We start from the raw sequence: 19,842 nt of genomic DNA on the forward strand, positions 1-19,842 counted from the left end.
TGAGACTGAGAACTTCATGTTAGGCTGTTAATCTCTACAGAAGACTGCATCCAGTATGTTCAGCCTTCCTTCGTTTCTCCATATACTTCTCTCCCGTCATTCTAAATCACAGTTCTAAAAAGAGCACATGTATGAGTGTTGCTAATTTAATAGGTAACATTATAGGCAGGCATATTTGAGTTGCAAAGCTTATTCCTTAGGCTGTCCTGATTGAATGTGATATTTACAAGTGGACAAGACATTTTTGTGGTGTGAAGTACAGCCTTGGAAATCTACCATAACTGATGCATGAACTAGAAATGCAGTTTTCCCATTTCCAATTTCTGCAATTCTCACTGCTGTTAGGATATTAACTACTAGTTCCTTCTAGAGAGATTACTTATGGTGTATGTCAGACAATAGCTCCTTCTCCACCCACCCAGATCTTGGTCTAGAAGGTCATCTTTGTAAGTACGTACTTACACTGCAGTCGCTGGCACAGACACAAATTAGTCTGAAAGCCTGTGCAGGTTCAGATACTGTTCAAGCCAAAGGTATTAAAAGAACAAAATATTATAATGTTTAGGTGAAATTAGATGTGCTACATGTGTGCATATCTGTGTCTCTAATCTTCCATCATGTTCACTTATACATCAGGCAAGCAAACCTTCAAGAACCTGGATGGAGAATTCTTCTAGCTTCTTTGGTAACATGAAACTCCACTGCAGAATATGCTGCTCCAATGCTAGAATCTCCTTTAGAAATCTTTCTTTGGGATGTTAGGGATAGAAGGCTATGAGGTTCCAGGTTTTGAGTTTTCTCATGAGTTTTAGAGGAGTGCTATAGCTGCAAGAGTCAATTATTTAACAGTAGATGGCACTAACTTACCATACTGTTAAGAAACAATACACACTCCTCTGTATCCCTTTCCTCTTTCCACAGGCTTTCTTTACTAGCTGCCAAGTTCTCATTTCCCCTAGTCTGATCATTCACCTATGTTTTCTGAATTCAGCTCAGCACTTGCTCTGAATAAAGCAGTGATGGTGGCAGAAGAGAGCCTAGCAGCTTCACGGCACAAACCTCATGCAATTTCAATACATCTTTTCAAAGCAGCATGGTAGAAGGCAGAAAAATTTCATCTATTTACAGCCAACACAAACTCCACCAGTCTTCCAGTGAAGGGGTACTCAGTTGCAACATGCTTTTTAATGGACTCTTGAAATCAAGTTGCAACCAATATAAAGGTCAGGAGTGTACAATTCTATTCTGAGTCATCTTTTAACATGCCTGTCACTTGTGGTGCAGCCCCAGTTTAGTAGAGAGCAGAATCAGTATCTTGGACTACTACACTCATAATAGACACTCAGGGTCTTGATTTCCTTTCCTTTATTCACTCTCTTGCTTTTGGAAAGTATAAGCTAATGGAAAAGCAATGTTGATGGATGAGGAGGGTAGAATCTTTCTAGTAAGCGACAAATCTATAAAAATGGTTGGTGTGCCAAAAGGGAAAAAAGCATAAAGCACTGTAACTAAAAAGTTCAGTAGCTGCAAGCCACAGAAATGAAATTACTGGTGATATCCAGAATCTCATTTTTGTATTCCTCCAGACTGCACTTTAAGCCCCAAACAGCTAACCAATGGCCTTGAGGCCAGGATCCAACTCAAGATTTTCATCTGGCTGATTGATAAGCCATCCAAATTGTGGATGCCATTGCATGAATCTTTTAGGAAAGGCAAGAGAACACCTCTCAGGTAAAACACTGAGCAAACATGAGTATTGGGCAGGTATCTAAACACTACACTAGAACAAAAGCCTCTCTTCCCAAGATGTGTGTGCAGTCCTTGGTCTGCATCATGGGAAGGTCTGGGACTGAGATCAAAGGAACTGGAACAAGAGCATGGGAGATCAAGTTTATCTCAATAATAATATACCTCCACCTTAAAGGTAGTATGAAATTGTTTTTACTTTCTGTCAGTGCTAACTAACAAAAATAAAATAGAAAACTACGCAAAAAGAATGGAAAGGCAAAAATGGTACAAGAAATTAGATGACCATCAGAAAACCTGTAATCTGTCATAATGTTAATCCCTATCCCCTGCAGTCATGAAAGGAATAGACAATGATTCCAGAATCTCAGTCAGTGAGAACAGAAACAAAAAATAGGACTTACTGAACTCAGAGCTTATTCCATGCTCAAGTAAACCCAGGTTACCCTACCAGAAATGATTTCAAATTTTACAAAGTTCTGTTCAGCTCTGAAAATGAGGTTTTGTAGTATCTGGAGTGACTGTCATGACAGCAGTCAAAGATCAATACACCTCTTGCCCTCTCCCCGTCCCTACTGTTTAATAATAATCAGTAATATTTTATCCACAGTACAAGAACCTTACCTGAAGCTGATTAAATGGAGAACAATCTGTGGAGGAGTCTTCAGCAAAGCCACTGCTGTCAGAGTGCTGACTTGCTGTCCGTAACAGCTGATCTGTTTATAACAAGGAAAACCCAACCCTAATTACTTTACAAATCACATTTCAAGACCAATTACACTGAACACACACTTTCCTTTTACATCAAAGTAACATTAAGTGGATAACACAATTCCTTTTCAAGTCCTACTTTGAGCAAATCAGAGAAACAATTAGTTTCAAGTTCAATCTCTTCTCATGCAAAGCCCTACTTGTGAAACTTCAAGCAGCAATGGAAGAGGAACTATCTTTTACATTTTTGTTTCCTGTGCTGTGGAAAAAAAAACAACACTGCAGATGTTGCCACTACTGCAGTTTTCTTTTCACGTAACTGAACCACTGGTTAATTCACATGCAGGCAGGGGAAGAGTTGCTGTTGTATTGACAGGTACAGATTTGTCACTCCTCCCAATTATGAAGATAAAGCCAATTGCTCATCTCCTGCCAACCCACTCCACTCCACACACCTGAAGGAACAGTAGCAAATGAGCAGAGATGGGATGACTTGGAAAAACCACTAGAGACAGTCCTTCACTGGTTTAGCAGACAAATACAAGTTTTCAGCCTCTAGTTTTCAGGGGCTTGGAGATGGGATGAGACCACAACATCCTGTAGGCCCCAGACCTCTGCGTCCTCCACTTCACCTTGAGGCAAGAGCTTGCTTCTGTCTCTTCCAAGGCTCAATGCCAAATTTTGCCCCACATTCCTTCAACCACTTAACTGTCATCATATCATTAATCCCAGTTCACAGCTCAATGCATTGGAATGCATTATGAAAACTGTTTAGAAACTGTTGGATATTCACAACTCATTTTTTTTAGTATTAATTTTGATGAACTAAATAAAAAATAAAAGCCAGGAGAGGCAAACTGCCCATTAAATGTCCATATCAGCAATTTCACACAGCTTTTAGGGAGTGCCTTTCAAACTGTACTGTTGTTCTGTTATCATGGTAGCCACAATATCCTGCGATGATAAACAACTTTTCTACCTCAAGACAGACATCCCCACCCAGCTCCTGGTAAAGACAATGGAAATCACTTCCCTGAGAACTGGACTAGCTCTTGTTATCTGCCCAGTACAATTAAATACGGTTAAAACAGCATGCCATGAACAGGTTGTCACTACAGCTGAAGCTGATGGTGAACAGTTACCTTCTTTGGCCTCTCTTCTCTTTTCTTATTTGGTGATTTTTAATTTAAAAGTAAAGCCTTAGCCACAGGAGAGAGATACCAACTAGTTCAGATAATGCAATTCACCAGTGTGTGTGCTGGCATCTGGTTTCACATGCATGAAGTTTGTTACTACTCACAAAAATTACTGACCTGCCCTTCTATTTCCTTCTCAGTCAATATTTCCTTTACAGAGATAAAAAAAAGTTACATACATACACACATATATATATATATATACACACACACACATACATATATGTATAAATATATATATGTGTACATACATACATTTCCTCAAATCAATTTGTGGTCTCCTTGGAGACACACTACTAACGTAAGTATCAGTGACTTAGATCATGTTGTACAGCACGTGGACAGTCCAGAGCATAGGCATTCACACCTGCTTCATACAGGCTGTATACAGATAAGGGTCCCCTCACTTCATCTTGAATGCAGAAAATGCAGCACCAAAGGCTGCACTTCAGGGGCAAATGCAGAATCATGCCTTGCCCTGTATACCCCCACTATGGCAACTCTGTCTTCTACAAAAATGCTTGCTGCATGATGCCAGCCCTGCAGTCCAAAGTTATTATCGATGCTATATAGGTGAAATCTTCTGAACTAGCGGGAGAAGGCCAGAGGCATCATAGTATGGAAAGCCTGGGTAAAGGAACGATGAATAAAAACAGCAGGGACCATCAAACTCATGTCCCAGTTAAATGGAGCAGAAATGAAAATGTCTCTTGGATTATTTTTAGGATGTTTTACAAAAATAAAAATATCTTTAGGCACTGAATATGTGCCAGAGAAATGAGAGTATTCAGAAATACGTCAAATAAGCTGACAAAAGTTTGAAACAAGAACAAGATGATGAAGATGATGAAGAAACAAGTCTGCAGCTTACCAAACACAACAGTGCAAGTTACCAGAGAATCACCATCAAATAATGCAATAATTCATCTATTGTAAAGTAACATTCAGCTACCAATGGTTTGTCACTTTCACCAGTAAAAACAGTCCCATCAGGTACCTATTTTACACTTTCTGCATCACTCAAGTGCTCACACGAAAGAAGATAAATAGGTGGAAAATGTCTGTGAAGTTTTAGTAACATCAATGTTTCTTGTGACTGCAGTATCGGTAAAGCTCTAATACACTTTATATTTGATGACATTATTAATTAATTGACATTCCCAATTTGGCTATAAAGTATTCCATTATGGGAATAAACACTTGTTGCCCATTTTTCTGATATTGATCACACCACCAGCCAGCACTGCTGGGAGCCCCGCTGCAGAAACTTTTCAGAGTCCCTGGGGATTTCCTGTCTTCTGGGGCAGATAAGCATAGACTCCCACAAATACTAAATCTGTTCCAAATGTTTTTCTCTCACTCCTCCATCTCCAATTTCTTGTGCAGCAGCACCCACAGAGAACTATAAATACAATAATGTATTAAAGACAGGAAGTTCCGATGATGTGCTTTCTTCACTTTCAAAACCTAAATTTTAAAAATTAATCACTGCTTTTGACTATCATTGTCAGATACCTCAAAAGAAACAGGTCTACAGCTATTCAAAGTTTCCCAGCACTACTGATGCCAGAAACCAGACACTCACAGTTACAATACTTGGAGAATACTTTGTTCTCTATGCATTTCACCTATATTTGTTGGGCATTTTTAGAATGGAAGGTGCTGCTCTATAAATGTCAGGAAGAATTTTGTTTTCTAACTATCAAACCTTCCTTCTAAATAACTTTGCAGCAAGTTTTGTTTGTTTTTTTTATAATGGACATTTAACAGCCTTGTATGTTTACAGTGCAAAGCATTTGAAGCTTTATTCTTCTCTACTATGTCCATAAAAAGCCCAGATTTACAAAAATATATCTACATCCTCTGTGTGGATGTAAAGTGGCACTGCAATGTTTATTAAAAGCCTGTACTGAACAGCACTAACCCTTGTAATTGACAAAGAGGTAAGCTGGCATGACAAGAAGTACAAATGTATTCCTTCAGGGGAAGCATTCGCTTGGAACAAATTTTTTGGGTTTAGGTACTTATGTACAGTAGAACCAGCATCATTGAGAGAGATGGGTCTGTATGAACATCATCAGCTAAAATAACATTGAAACGTAAGACTGGTGCTTGTATTTCATGCTGATCCTGCCTCAAGAGATTGCCAGTGGGAGTGGCATTTCACATTCAGACACAACGACCAGGATTTTTAGTAAGTGACCATTAACTTTGGATGCCTTCAAACTTGGTGAGTACCTGCTCTCTGAGAAAACAGGCCTCTACATTGTCTCATGTTAGACTACTCGTAAAAAAACCAAAATTACTACTGTTTTTTAATGTTTTGGATAAGTTCATCACCAAATGTTCTCCCTCTTGGTAATTTTACAGAAACCCATACAGAACAATGTCCCAAACTATCCACAGTTTCCAGATGAAATAAAACATTGGTCTCAGACTTTTAGCAGAAGTGCAGGATTACCATCAGCATTGACATGTGTTTTAGGTAAGTTATAGAAAACTCCAGGCAATACTTGCATGATAATAAAGTGCGATCACTAGTCGATGTCAAGTGTATTCAGAAGTGGATAGGATATATTAGCTGGGAAACACGAATCAGCATGCCCCACTTCTGCCACACTGCAGACTCACTGCTAGAACTGCTGGTACCTTTCACCAGGTACACATACGATCACCTGAGTTTTTGTTTTGGCTTTTTTTTTCTAACCTTGTATGGAGGAAGAAGAGGATAAGATAGCTACTGAAAACAGAAAACACAAAACTAGCATTTCAGAAGATGAAATAGTATTTGTCTCCTCCCTGACTATAGCTCCTGGTTGCTTAATTTGCCTCTCCTCAAAAAACTCTTTCTAAAACTGCTGAGCCCAGGCAAACAAGACCTGACCCCAAAAGAATGTTTCTCTTTACATGTAACCACATAAAGCAAATCATCATGAACTTTAAAATACACCCAAGGGAGAAATGTTGGGAACAGTTAGAGATGTGGTTTCTGGTGGTCCTTCTTGGCAGCTTATGTAAAAGAGGAAGACTAGCAAGTTCAATGCTGTTACGCAAAATGCCACTGAACTAGTAGCACAAGCTATCCCTAGTAACCAGCATTAGCCTTCAGCACTTAGTCCAGACCTTTCTCAACCACATAAACACAAATTCATTTGCCAGTTCACAAGACTGTCAGTTCATTTGTGAAAAGGCAAGTAAGATGATCTCTGTTTCTTAAGGCAGGCTTTTCTGCCACTCTTCCGTATTCAGAGATGCTAGTTGTGTTTCACCAAGAAACTGCATCACATCTAAGCATCTCACTGAGTGCAACAAGCTCTGTTTCTTCTTCGATTACATCTAAAAGCTAGAGAATGGACTTTGCTTGGCAAAGCTGAACTAAAAGATCAGCTTTGTCCCTTCCTCAAGCCATAAAATAAGAATTTGAGATGAAAGCACAAACTAAGTGAGTCACAAGAGCCAGTGCAGAGTTTCCCCATGTGAAGGACTACAGTTTCCACGTGGGCGCAGGGACACCAGTCTTCTGTGCAGCCTGCTTGCAGATGGAGAAGTAGTGCACAGAAAAAAGCTGCATGTATCATGCAATTTAGGTTTCAAACATTGTAATTTTAGTTTAAATGGGTATCCTTAATTATAGGATCTGCCAGAAAAAAAAAAAAAATCCCATACAATCCGAATTAACATTTCAGTCCCTCTAAGCTATTATCAATTGTACAAAAGTGAAAACAGTCAGTGAGGTTATAGGGCTGTTGCCTTGCCTGTAATTTGGTTGCCACTTTGCAGTAATGTTCTGTGATTTGGCTGAAGAAAAAAACCAAATCTTTTTTATTTCTAAAGAAAAAAAGCTTCAGATGTCTTAAATACCTGAATCAGCTTTTCAGAAAAGGATGGTCACTTAGTAGACTGCTATCTCTCAGGAATTTGTGTTGACTCACCTTTCCTTGACTTAGTCACTGTCAGCTGATGAGAAGCTGGAATGTGTGGTAGATCCCCCTCTGTACTCTGGATCTATAGGGAAGAAGAGATGAGTATTTTGTCAGGCTAACTGGAATATGACTTCATGCTTAAGAGTGCCCAAGCTATATACACTGCACACAGTGGGGCTTTGTTGCTGGATTTTTTTTTCCATTCAGTCCAACAGCCTTTAGTGATTGGAGCACACTACATCTCCTTGAACCAATACATTATTTCATCAGGCATTCAACAATGCTCCCATAGGAGAACAGCAATCCTTAGGACAGCACCTCCCACTCACAGCACAGGATTCCCTTCTGCTCACATTCATCCTGCAAAATGACCTGGAAATCACATCCTGGGATAACACTGGGAGTCCCCAGTTGTCAGAAAACACCTTTGACTACCTTTAAACTACTCTCTTTTCCATTCTGTCCCCCTCATTTGAATATAAAGTGCAAGCAAAATATATTTAGAAAAAAGTAACTAGAGTTCTACATAGGGACTGTCATCTGCTGCTCTACCAACTATTTCCCACAAGCCACCAATCCTGACAAGCTTCCAGACTTCACCACACCACTACTCATGAAAATACTTCTTGTGTCTTTCAGTACAAAAAAGGAAGATAAAGTATTCAGATCCATGAAGATTTCCACCAGGGAACTTAAAACTACATGAAAATTAATCCTATTACTTAATCACTTTGTGAAACAGACTTACTAAGAAAGCAGTTCTTAGACAACTGTTCAATAATGAAAAGAATATGCCTAAATTCTCAACAGGGATGTCTTTGTTTAGTTCAAAACATAGAATATGTTTCATCTGCTGTGTGCTGCAGAAAAAATCCTAATGGTTCACATGCAATTCTACATGTGCAAACCCCCCCCCAGTTTCACTACCCCCAACCCTTCCTTCTAAGGGGCTGCCTGCCTAGTTTCAAGATTACCAACCAATGAAATGCTCATCTTCATTTTTTATCAACTTAAAAATGCAAAAATCAGGATACTGATGTTTTTAAGCCCAAAATAGTATATGGCTAGAGAAGAAGCTACATTGATATCATGTACACAAGCCACAAGGGTGCATTTTCTCATTTCCAAGGGTTTTGAGAAGTATTTGGCCTGAAATTTTCATAATTAGTATGTGAACTCTTGCACTTGCATTACTCTTGCACAATAAATCAAGAGGCTTTTATTCCTTTAGGAGATGACAGCTGCATCAAAGGGGAAAACCCTTATTTTGTCCCAATGCAGAGGAACATAGAAGGGACTCACTATGCAAGTTTAGAAAAACATTCACAAATTTTTTTAAAAAAGAAAGAGTTAAAAACAAAACTAAAGAAGGCAGCAGCAAACCAGCAAGTAATCTTGCAGGCCCTTTGATCAGACTGGCCTTCCTGCAAAGGTGACCTGATCCTCTCAAACCTCCCAGTTTCCAGTGGCTAAATTTTCAGTCTCCTAACAGCTAAACCTTTTCTCATCTAAATGCCCTCCACCTCTTGTCCTTGGCTGGAAGACAACATCCTGGCTGGATCCCCTGCACGGTGCAGTTCCACGAGCACACAGAAGCAAATGACCTTCGGGACTGTAATTGGCCACCTCAGGAGTGGATGTTTGGGGGAAATCCTGCCCTGACTCACTCCCACACTAGCTATCTTCACATCCACAGACTTCCGAATTTCACTCAAACCTCCAAGGCATTTGTAAGCATGGAAAAAGCTTCCTTGATATATCTGTCATCTTTCTTCAGCGTATGCAGGCGCTCCAAGCCCAGCCCAGAAAACAGGAGGAGGAGTTACTGTCACCCGTTCTAATACACTTTATCGTTCATTATACTCTGCTTAGAGACACAAGAAAATAAAATAATGCTGCCAAGCACTGTTCTAAAGATACTTCAACAAAACCAAATCCCTCCCTCCCAGGCAGTTGCTATGTATGTATCATGTATAAACAAAAATTCACCATGATCCCATCACACATCACATGTTGGCCTGCCCATACAGCTGTGTTTATGCTCTGGCATCATCGCAGTGTGTCAACCAAAACGTCACAAACACATTGCATTTGGTTTGTGCAGAAGTCAGCAAGTCATCTTCATGTCATAACCCTTTAGAGTCCAACTTACTCTGAAAGAAAATGTCATTCCTTTTCCTTTCACATATACTAGCTGTCTCAACTTTGCACAAGAATACAAAAAAAAAAAAACAAAAGGATTGCTCTTCTGGGGTATGCACCAGAACACATTACCACTCAGACCCTTCCCACTGTGACAACACAAACTGGATCAGGAAAGTTATCTGGATGAAAGCTAAGCCACAAAAAATAAATAGCCCAAAATACACTGGGTCTCTTCTTCCCCTCTCAACTGGTCCAGTCTTTGTTTTGGTTCAGTAGATAGCCAGACACGTGGGTGAGGATGCACAGGCACAAACAAGAGGCAGGAACTACAAGAGACTGCATTACCTTTCTGTACTTAATGAGTGCCTTCAACCACAATATTAGTTGATTTAGAAGAGCTTGTAATGACAATATGACACTAGACAGTATATACAAAATCACCACTTCATCATTCTCTGTAAAACACTAGGATTTCCTATACATTTGTTTTCTTCATTCATTTCACCGATTAAATCACAATCCTTCATTTTAAATGTCTAATTCACATAGACAAAAAAAAGTTAACTCCTGAACTGTTAAGAGCAACTTCACAATGTGTCCAGAAAAGCAACTACTAATTTAAGTTGAGATAGAATTTACAATTCAAGGTGTGAGTCTATACAAATATATTTTTTAAATGCATTCCTGAATTTGTAGGCTGCATGTTAACTAGCCTAATAAATAAATCACTTACAGGAATCTGGGAATTAAAATCCCTTTGAGGCAATTAGCAATTAAAAAACAGATACATGCATTTATGAAGATATTAAAAGGCAGCTAGCACAGAATTTGCAACTAAGCAGTCACCAAAGGCACAAACAGCAACTTTCCAGGTAACAAAAGTTGCACCCCACCATACATGATAGCCCGTGACAGCCTCTTTGCCTTTCCTGTAGTAACAGTCTTTGTCCATCCACAAATTTATCCTTGATCAATAGCAATTAAACTGAATTTACTTATAGGCACAAAAATAATGGCTTCCAGTTACAAATAAACAGAATAAATATTTTAAATCAAAGCCTTTTATATACAGGAAACCTAGCCTAGATCTATTTCCACAGGGAAAGTTCCTAGCAGCAGTGACTGCAATTACCTGAGCTGAATGAAATAAAGAATGAGAACTTTCCTGATGGCTCTCAGGAAAGACAATAGCAGCAGCAAGAAGTTATTTCATTAAGGCGATCAATTAGAGCAACCTACAAAGAGAGACTGACAGCTGTCCTACCACTCAGAGAATTTAAAGTATTCCCTGGCAAAACACTGTCAAGTGCACAGGAAGGAACACTCTTCTGCTGGCAGCCAGCAAGTTATGTAAACTCTATGCAAAAACAAAGTCACATGTCTCCACCTACCTCTTCCATCTCAAAGGAGTCCTTCTGCTGCACCATTAGATTCATTATGGATGGGTTTGCAAGGGGAGCACAGGAGTCTCTTCCTGACAATGCCGAGGACAGCCTTTGTGTTGAGGCACTGCTGTTGGACGAACTGGAACTGCTGTTGAGGCTTGGCAAGTCCATAAGACCAAATTCTTCACACGATCTGTCCTGGGCACTTGTGGACCTGTTGTTTTGTGCATCTGCTGGAGGCACAGTACCCTCTTGTTTATCACCAGTCCCAGCAGGAAAGTTTGCAGGTTTATGTGTGTCCACAGCACTTGTCTGACTATTGGCTAGCTCTTCTTTTACAGTAGCCAAAAAAGAGGAAGAGTCCCTCTTTTTAGAGAGTTTTGGTAATTTAGATTCATTTTTAACATCACTTTCCTCACTCCCTGATTCTGCTAGACTTGCCCCTTTTTCAACAGGTGAAGGAATTGAGCAGCTGCTACCATCAGCTTGCTGTGTGCCATACAAGTTGAGCTTTGACAAGGTCTTCATTAGCCGACTAGCTGTATTGCTGCGATTTAAAGGAGGAGGGCTGGACGCCTCTTTGCTGGAAGACACTGAATTCATACTACCAATTTTCTGCAAAGGAGTCCCAGAGACTTGAGAATACAAAGAAGAAAAAGCATTTGCCACAGTAGTAAGCACTTCAATCTGACGGAAACGACCTGCACAGGAATGAAACAGAGAGAGTTTGCAAGGACACATGCTGCCATTGCATCCCAGACCTGTTGATCCATCTATTTCCACACGATAATTTTAGTCTCAGAGGCAGCATTTCATATCTGAAGAGGGAATTTTCATTCATTCAAACCTCTTCCCATCCACACCCCTAAATCTCCTCATACTTATATCATGGGCCCCAAAGATTGCCTGAACACTGCCTAGTCCTGTAACATGAAAGTGATACCACACGGTATGAAAAAATGGAAAAAGCTTTTGCAAGAGTCTCTACCAAATGTACAAGAAGATCATGGAAAGCTCTCGCAAGTGAAAAAGGGACATGGGTACCAAAACGAAAGTTAGTTTACAAAGTGCTCAGAAGAAAAGGGTGACTCGTATTGCGCTCTCCATCTACAACAGGATGTTTCAGCTATGCCCTCGCTTCAGAAACCACTTACTACTGAAATAACAAAGCTCCTGTTCAAGTCAATAGAAATACTGGACCAAATTTCAGCACTGACAGAAGCAGGTCAGCACTGAGAGCTTTCAAAAGTCGCACCCAGATACTGAAGAACACAAGAAACAGAGGGATACTGCTATTTGTTTCAGCATTCAAAAGCTACAACAGAAGACAAGCTTAGAAGCCACAGATGGGAATGGTACCAAAACCAGAAGGCAGTGTATGTTACAGGATGCCCTTCATTTCCATCCCCCACTACAAATCCCTTCTCCTCAACCCAAAGTGTGCAACACTGAGGGTCACTTCTTATATATAAACCAAGCAAGCAGCTTATTATGGATTCTGAATGCTATTAGGTCTTTAGGCTGTAAAGAATGCTTGCCAGAATATTAGATATACACATTCGTTTGGAATTTGAAAACTTAAAAAATAAATTTTGCTTCAAAATCGTACTTACTTGTCAAAGCAAAATTTGGATTTTCCACTTCCATGCGCTGTATTTGGGCATTCAAAAACACTTTGATATCTATCCCTCTAGCAAATGATGATGAATTAAAAAATCTTGCCGGAATTTTTGAAGCAATATCTGGTTCATCTCTTCCAAACCCAAGGTTATAGAGCACTTCTTCAGGATCTTCCTCATAAAGCTCCAATAATTCAGAAACACTAGATAAATGAAAAGATGTTCACTATCTACTTGTCTCCTTTTAAGACCCAGTCATTTCCATCCAACTGCTACTTCAACCCAGTAGCCAGCTTGGCCTATTGAACTTTTGATTCCAAAAGCTTGGCCTACTTTAGGAAATAATTGGTGGGGACCTCTGCATCTGAAGTTCTGGTTCCCATCACCACAGCCATTAGCCCAGACACATCTCTGATCCAATCCTGTAATTTATGAAGTCAGCCCTTATACTGCAGAGGTCTGATTTTTAAAAGTTGATAAAATTTCAGACATTTAGGCCTGTTTGTTACTATTTACTGCAAATCAAAAGTGGAAACAAACATAAGTTTTTCAAGCAACCAAATGAAAATTCCCTTCTTAGCTACTAAACGCAACAATGCACATAAATCGAGCCAATTTCTATTTAACTGAGGAACAGAAGTAAGTTTTGCCAGTAAAGCACAGCCAAATTCCACTGAACTGTGCCATGACCTTCAAAGCATAGTACTCTTTTACCTTGAAACAGTTGCACTGCTTTTTCCAGACCCAGTAGAGTTCATACTTCGCCCCCTCTGATGGAACTGCAGCCTCCTCTCCTTTGCCACCACACCATTGCTGTCAACATAAATGGAGAAGACCTCTATGATAAACCACTTTCATGAGCGGACTCAATTCTCCATCTGGGACGACAGCTAAGCCGGCACTGTTGAATTTCTCTTTTCCCTGTCAGTGTTATCTGGTTTATATTAGCCATGTCATTTATTGAAATACAATAACAAAAGTGAACCCTGGGATGCCTCAGCACAAATGTACACAGACAGGAAGAATTTGAAGGCAAATGTAACCTTAGAAAACAAATCCCCAATCTCTTCTTGCTGCTCCACCCTCCTTGATCCAACGCACATCCAGCAAGAAAGACCAGCCTTGGGTGAGTTGCTCTGCTCTGCCCTTCCTGTGCTGCTGCCTTGCCAAGTGAGACCACCTCTCCATGGCAGGGCCACCTCTTCATGCCTCTGGTGCCCAGTTACCCCTCAAGCCCAGCTACCACCATCAGAGAAAGGCTGTGAACTGCCCTGGAGGTGGCCAGGGAAGCTGAAGAGGCTCCAAGTTGGAGGAAGCTCCAACCCAGGCTGCCAGCCAATTTCTTTCCCAATCTCAAGTTATCTCCTCCCTGCATCTGGAGGAGCCATCACAGCATGAAGTGATACCTTGGGCTTAAATGTACTACCACTGCCAATCTCTCTGGAGGACAAAGCTTCCCAGGTAAATCTTACTGTACAAAGCTCTCCCTGTACAGAAGGAGCCTCTCTCTCAAAAGCTTTTTTTTGTTGTTTCCCCCCATTCCCAAAGGGCATCTGCTCTGAAAGACAAAAGTAATTTTCCCTTGAAATTTGTTAAGTTACCTAGATTGGTCATTTCTCTGTTTTCCTCTTGCTACCCGAAAATCTCTATCAGGTCTTCCAGAAGAATAAAATTCTGCTTTTCATTTTTTGTGCCCCCCCCCCCCAGCCCCCCCCCCGCATTTCCCAATGACTGTTTCTGTGTTACCAGCATATTCTACTTCCCTCTCACAGAAACAGACATGAGCTGAAGACCTTTAGCCCTGAGGTAGCCTCCACAACTTCCACTGTTCCTTCTCTCTCCCACCCTCCAGTAGAAATATTTCCCTCAAGTAAACAAAAAAATACATTTACCATGTTTCCACTTGGGTATCACTCCGTAGATGATTAGCTGTAGAAAAACAAGAAGTTATACACAGACGTCTTCAGAATCACACTTCCCACACCAGTATGGAGAAGCAGGCAGTGAGCATGTTTACCAACACTCCCACATAAGCCAGATTTTTGTCTTCCTATATAAATATTCATGTCAAGTGTTTCTAGTATATAGCTGATACAAAGATGATCTGACTTATTCAGGCTTTGTTTAAAATAAAATCTCACACAGGCACATATTTACCTACTATCATTAATCACAGTAACGTGTGGTAAGTTAGTAATTGTTATATAAACCATTTATCACTTTGCAGTTGAAGATGCGATTACCAGCTGCTTGGCTGTTGCTGGCTGGGAAGGAGAGAAGGTGTGGGCATGTGAGGATTCCTCTGGTGGAGGTAAGTAAAGGACATAAGAAATGCAGCTGGCCCCAAGGCAGGTAATGAAGCTATATTCATTACTCATCAGATGGACTGCTCTTAAAGCCACCCAGCTCCCTAAACTGTTCAATATGTGGACAAGAGATAGGTGAAGCCCGTGGTGCTGAAGGGACCAGTAGCCACCCTCAAAGTCAAGAGGGCTCTGGAAGGAAGCCAGCCACCAGGTACTGAGCACCTAGACAGCAGCCTCTGGCAAGAAAAGTCAGCAACTTCTGCACCTGGATCAACCTTACTCCACACAGAACATCCCAGGCAGCATTATTTTTTCTGAAAATCAACACCCTGTCAAGTCAGAGTTGACCCCCATCTTTAAATTATGGGTTACTCAAAGGGGCAATTCAAGCAAGAAGCATACATCTATTACTGGAGCCCTTAGAATTAGCTACAAAAAGGGCAAAGCGATGTTAAACACGCCGCCTGGAAAACCAAAGCACTGTATCTCAACTCATTGTGCCAGTAGGGTACAGCCAGCAACTGAGAACAAAACATGGAAACTTCACATCTCTCTTCTTTTCAGAGTCACCACAAAAGAACTTAAATATGTAAGAAACATAGATGCCACATATCTTCTTTTAAAAAAAAATAAATACTCTTGCCTAGAATGAAGGTAAGCCTAACTATATGGATTGGCTGGTGACTAGTTTGAACTGTTGAACCATGTTTTTTAACAGCTCAGTAGAGGGCTGGGGTTACAAAACCTGCCCAATGCCCTCTGCACTATTCACACAAGGCTCTGGTCTGTAACTGGATTCTGGCAGTCCCAGATGCATAAGGGCAGGCCTTTCACACCAGACTCAAAGGGGTTGTCTGTCTGCCAGGGTATGCAGCACTGCTCCAAGTAGCCCTTGTTCTCAGATGGGAAGCAAATCCCAGCAGAAACACCCACATCCTTACCCAGGCAAAAAAAAAAAAAAGCAATCATCAATTCTAGCATTGGTACTTTTGTTATCTGAAAAGGAGGGAAACAACATTGTGCCTAAAGGCTCATAAAAACAAGAGATCCTTTGGAATGATAAGAGGAAAAAACTGCAAAGAAAGAAGTGATAAGATGTTTTAAAATGTACTGACTCTTGTGCTCTCGGTAGTACACCCAGAGCTTGGATTATCATTACAATGGAACTTTTCCTATGAAATCTTTGTACTGCAGGCAATCTAAGCAAAAAAGGCTGTCAGAAAGAAAATGTAATCCTATTTAATCTATTGTAATAAGGGACTCATTTACTGCTTCTCCATAATTATCAGACCAAGGTCATTATTAGATCAAGTGTTTTTCTAAGAAGTCCTGAATCTTTAACTATTAAAGATATTTCTTTCCTCTAGGATCTGCCCCACTACTTTGACACTACCAGCAAGACTGCTGTGGAAAAAAGGGCTTTCTATTATGTAAGTTCTGACACTTTTCAAGTGCTGCAGTTCAAAAAAACATTAAAAGCTAAAGGGGGAGAGTGGTTCTGCCTTTTTTTTAAACACTAAAAAAAGATAGTCTTACATCCCCTATCCTGCAGAAAACCCCAGGCCCCAGTCTGTGACATCATTTTTTGACATTTTATTTCAAGATGCTACTGTTAGAACAGGATCCACAGTGCTTTTGTTTGTTTGTTTACAGATAACAGAAAGGTGAAAAGTCTCTCTACAAAGAAGTCCACCATGAACAGTCACATCTCCTTCCCTTTAAAAAAGGGAAGAGAAAGGCAGCTAGAGACAGTCAAGTGTATATGGTTGCTAACCCAAAACACTTACTTCGCTTTGATACTTTTCTTGTTTAAAAGCACTTAGCTCTTAAAGGGTTTGCCTCTTGGCTGACAGAATTTCATTCCTCCTTTCAAAAGCCTATACATGCCACTCCCAAGGGATTCTGTGGAAGTGGGCATGCACGGCCGCCAAGAGCAACCCACGGACAAGAAGAACAAGTAGGAGAAACCACTTTCTCACAGCCTATGCCACTGCTGCTGCCATTAAAATGAGAAAGCAGATGCGAATTCAGGGCTGCCTCTGACCTTCAACTTAGACCAGCATGTTTAACGCCAGCAATGGTCTAATACACTCAAAAAAAATACATCTCCCTGCATTTTCTTATGTGCTTCATGCTGGTTTTCTAGTCAGCTTTATCAACTGCCTTTGACCAGAAGGGAAATGCTTTTAAAATATATATATATATATATATATATCAGATGACCGAACATCATTTAAAACTGTTGTTTCTAGGAAAAAAAGAGTCATAAGCCTGCCACACCCACCTTCAGCTCCCAGGGATAAGTCATCTTCAAAACTTCCTCCATTTCTTACCAGCATGCCTGAAAACATACAGTTAGCAGTTCAACAACTAGAATGCCGCAGCATTTTCCTTCCAACAGCTCAAGATACTACCAAGACATTTCAGTTAATACAACAGGATATAACCAGACTATGTCTATAATCCCTGCATTACTCATACAGAAAACGGCTCTAACAAGAGAGAAGTTATATTTGAGAACATAGAAAAATTATCTTGAAAGAGAACAGCTAAAACATTGCTTTATTTTTGTGCTCAGAAACAACCCCCAGTGAACCTGCAAGAAAACCAACTGCAAGTGGGAGTCTGGAGGTACCACCCAACACATCTGTGCCTCCTGCTGCTACATTATCTATCTTCCAGACATCTTACCAGGGAGATCCAGAGTATAAATCCATTTTAGCCATTCCCCGCTCTCCCTATACCAGATTAAAAACTGAAGACTCCAGGCACAGCAAGTAATTCCTCTGCACCCTGTCACTACCTGCACATTCTCACTGTACTTTGAACTTTATTATTCAGACCTGTTCAGATAGTAAAATTTTTAGGTGTGGCAGCAAGAGCTGTTAAGAGACTGCCTAACGCTCACCAGTTCAGAGAGGAAATTACAAGCTCTCTGTTCTGCAAAACTTGGAGGGATTTTTAAGTCTCCAGAAAGACTTATTCAGGATCTTTCCCCACTTCTCCAGTTTCCCAGGCAGAGTTGCTTCACAGTGAAAATAACTTGGCAATGCCAACTAGGCTATGGTTTACACTGCTGCTGAAAAGCTGAGGCTTCAGGTGAATGTCCACAACAGCACAGTTCCCACAGCAAGAGATAGGTAAAGTCTCTCCTTACCCTTCAACAGAGGATTGCTTTGCTCATCCAAGGAGGCTCCCAGAGGCGTTCTGAAACCACAGAAGAGATTAATACTACTTTAAAAACTTGCTGCTTCATGTCCTTCCTTACAATGTGTAATAAGCTTGTGATAGCAGCAGTTGTCCCTCCCTCCGCCCCCAGAAAGCACAAACATCTGAGGACTGGCAATAACTTCCTAAACAATCCTCAGCCCTCTGAACAAATATGCCTTGTAGGGAATAACAACAAAACAGGTTAAGAATAACTCCAACACTCAAACACCAGACAGTGGCAAAGCTTTGGGGTCAGCAGCCCTCTGTTGAGGAAGATCATGGGTTTCTCAGCAAAATATCCAGAAAAAAAAAAGAGTGTGGGTTTTGAATGGACTAATCCAATTTCATGTATATGACAAAAACTGTTACCATTTTTCTAAAGCTTCCTGGAGAGAGGGGTGAAAAGGTGTTTCTGGTGATCAGGAACAAAATAAAAATCTTGACAGCTATCATAGCTGTCACTTGCCAGTTCTGATACTTCTTAGGCTCTTCACATTTGCTCTTATTTTGATAATTTGATCTCTCCTATTGCTGCTCCCTGAAGGAATTTGCTGAACCTCACGATGCCCAAATGGAGCGGCAGAAGCCACAGAGATGACAGGTCCAATCCCTCTCTGGGTTCATACTACATTTATTGACGCTAACTGGATGTTTCTACATCTTGTCTCTGAGATGTGTTTAACCAAAAGCCTGCCACCATTAAGTAGTGCAGCATTAACTCTCAAAGCCCAAACTACTTCAGAAATATAACAGTCATAAAGAAGGGGAAATCAGATGAGTTATGTGCCTATATTGTGCATGTGTCATTCAGGTTTTTAATCAAACACACAAATCTGCACAAAGACCTAAAAGTAAACAGTGCTCTGATACAGTATTTGTTTGGTGCCATGGCCAAATTAGGCAAGGAAAGTTTGCATCTGCTTTCTAACAGACCTTACACTTCACAACCTTATTTTTCTTTCCCCTCTGAAGAGAGTTCACTCTTTCCACATATGGCTTGCTGATAGGAAGCAACCCCACTTCAATGTGCCTTTTGCAAAGCAAAGCAAAGCCCCACTATAGTGAGATTCCAAGACAAACAGCCAGACAGACCATTCAAGTATACAAGCATGTTTCAGGTGATGAAACAGACTCTACTGAGGCTCAGATCTCCCAGGTTTCTGTGTGCCTGTCTTGTTAGGGTTTGAAAAGCTTAGGACATATTGTCTATATCCGTCATGCTACAACAAGCCTTATGGTCTGAGGTAAAAACTATACTGGTTGTGTATTCTCTAGCTTTGATGGGTGTGCTCCCATCCTTCTCCTTCCCTGGTGCCTACTTCCATGTCTCTACCTTTTCAATGCACAAACTCTCTTGCACTAACTTTGACAGTCAAGGTCAGTGCTGCACACTCCAGCTAGCAGAAAACAGTAAAAACAACCACCGAAACTGTCATTTTCGTGCAGAAATTAAGTCCACCAGCTCTACAGCACGTTAGCAGAAAAGCAGCCCTGTCAGCCACATGTCTGCTGCCATGCTTGCGATGCTGTTGAAAGGCACAGCTGCCTTTTACACCCTGCCTTTGAAAAAAACTGCATTTAAGAATAAGACAGAACACAAG

At 40.6% G+C, this 19,842-nt stretch overlaps 1 protein-coding gene across 2 annotated transcripts in view; it reads right to left on the bottom strand.

Annotated features, from left to right (window-relative positions):
* The window catches only part of ITPRID2 (ITPR interacting domain containing 2), a 40,002-nt gene that overhangs the window by 15,280 nt on the left and 4,880 nt on the right, over window positions 1–19,842 (bottom strand). For both annotated transcript variants that reach the window (XM_068138420.1, XM_068138421.1), the window contains exons 4-11: window positions 18,189–18,238; window positions 17,316–17,372; window positions 14,618–14,654; window positions 13,440–13,538; window positions 12,720–12,928; window positions 11,113–11,807; window positions 7,586–7,658; window positions 2,371–2,462 (exon numbers count right to left, since the gene is read on the bottom strand). In XM_068138420.1, coding sequence (XP_067994521.1) covers window positions 2,371–2,462; window positions 7,586–7,658; window positions 11,113–11,807; window positions 12,720–12,928; window positions 13,440–13,538; window positions 14,618–14,654; window positions 17,316–17,372; window positions 18,189–18,238 — 1,312 coding nt within the window. The remainder of the gene's footprint in view (window positions 1–2,370; window positions 2,463–7,585; window positions 7,659–11,112; window positions 11,808–12,719; window positions 12,929–13,439; window positions 13,539–14,617; window positions 14,655–17,315; window positions 17,373–18,188; window positions 18,239–19,842) is intronic.

This window comes from Melanerpes formicivorus, unplaced genomic scaffold (assembly GCF_026170545.1).
Source record: "Melanerpes formicivorus ecotype bairdi unplaced genomic scaffold, bMelFor1.0.p_v2 SCAF_5, whole genome shotgun sequence".
Lineage (NCBI taxonomy): Eukaryota > Metazoa > Chordata > Aves > Piciformes > Picidae > Melanerpes > Melanerpes formicivorus.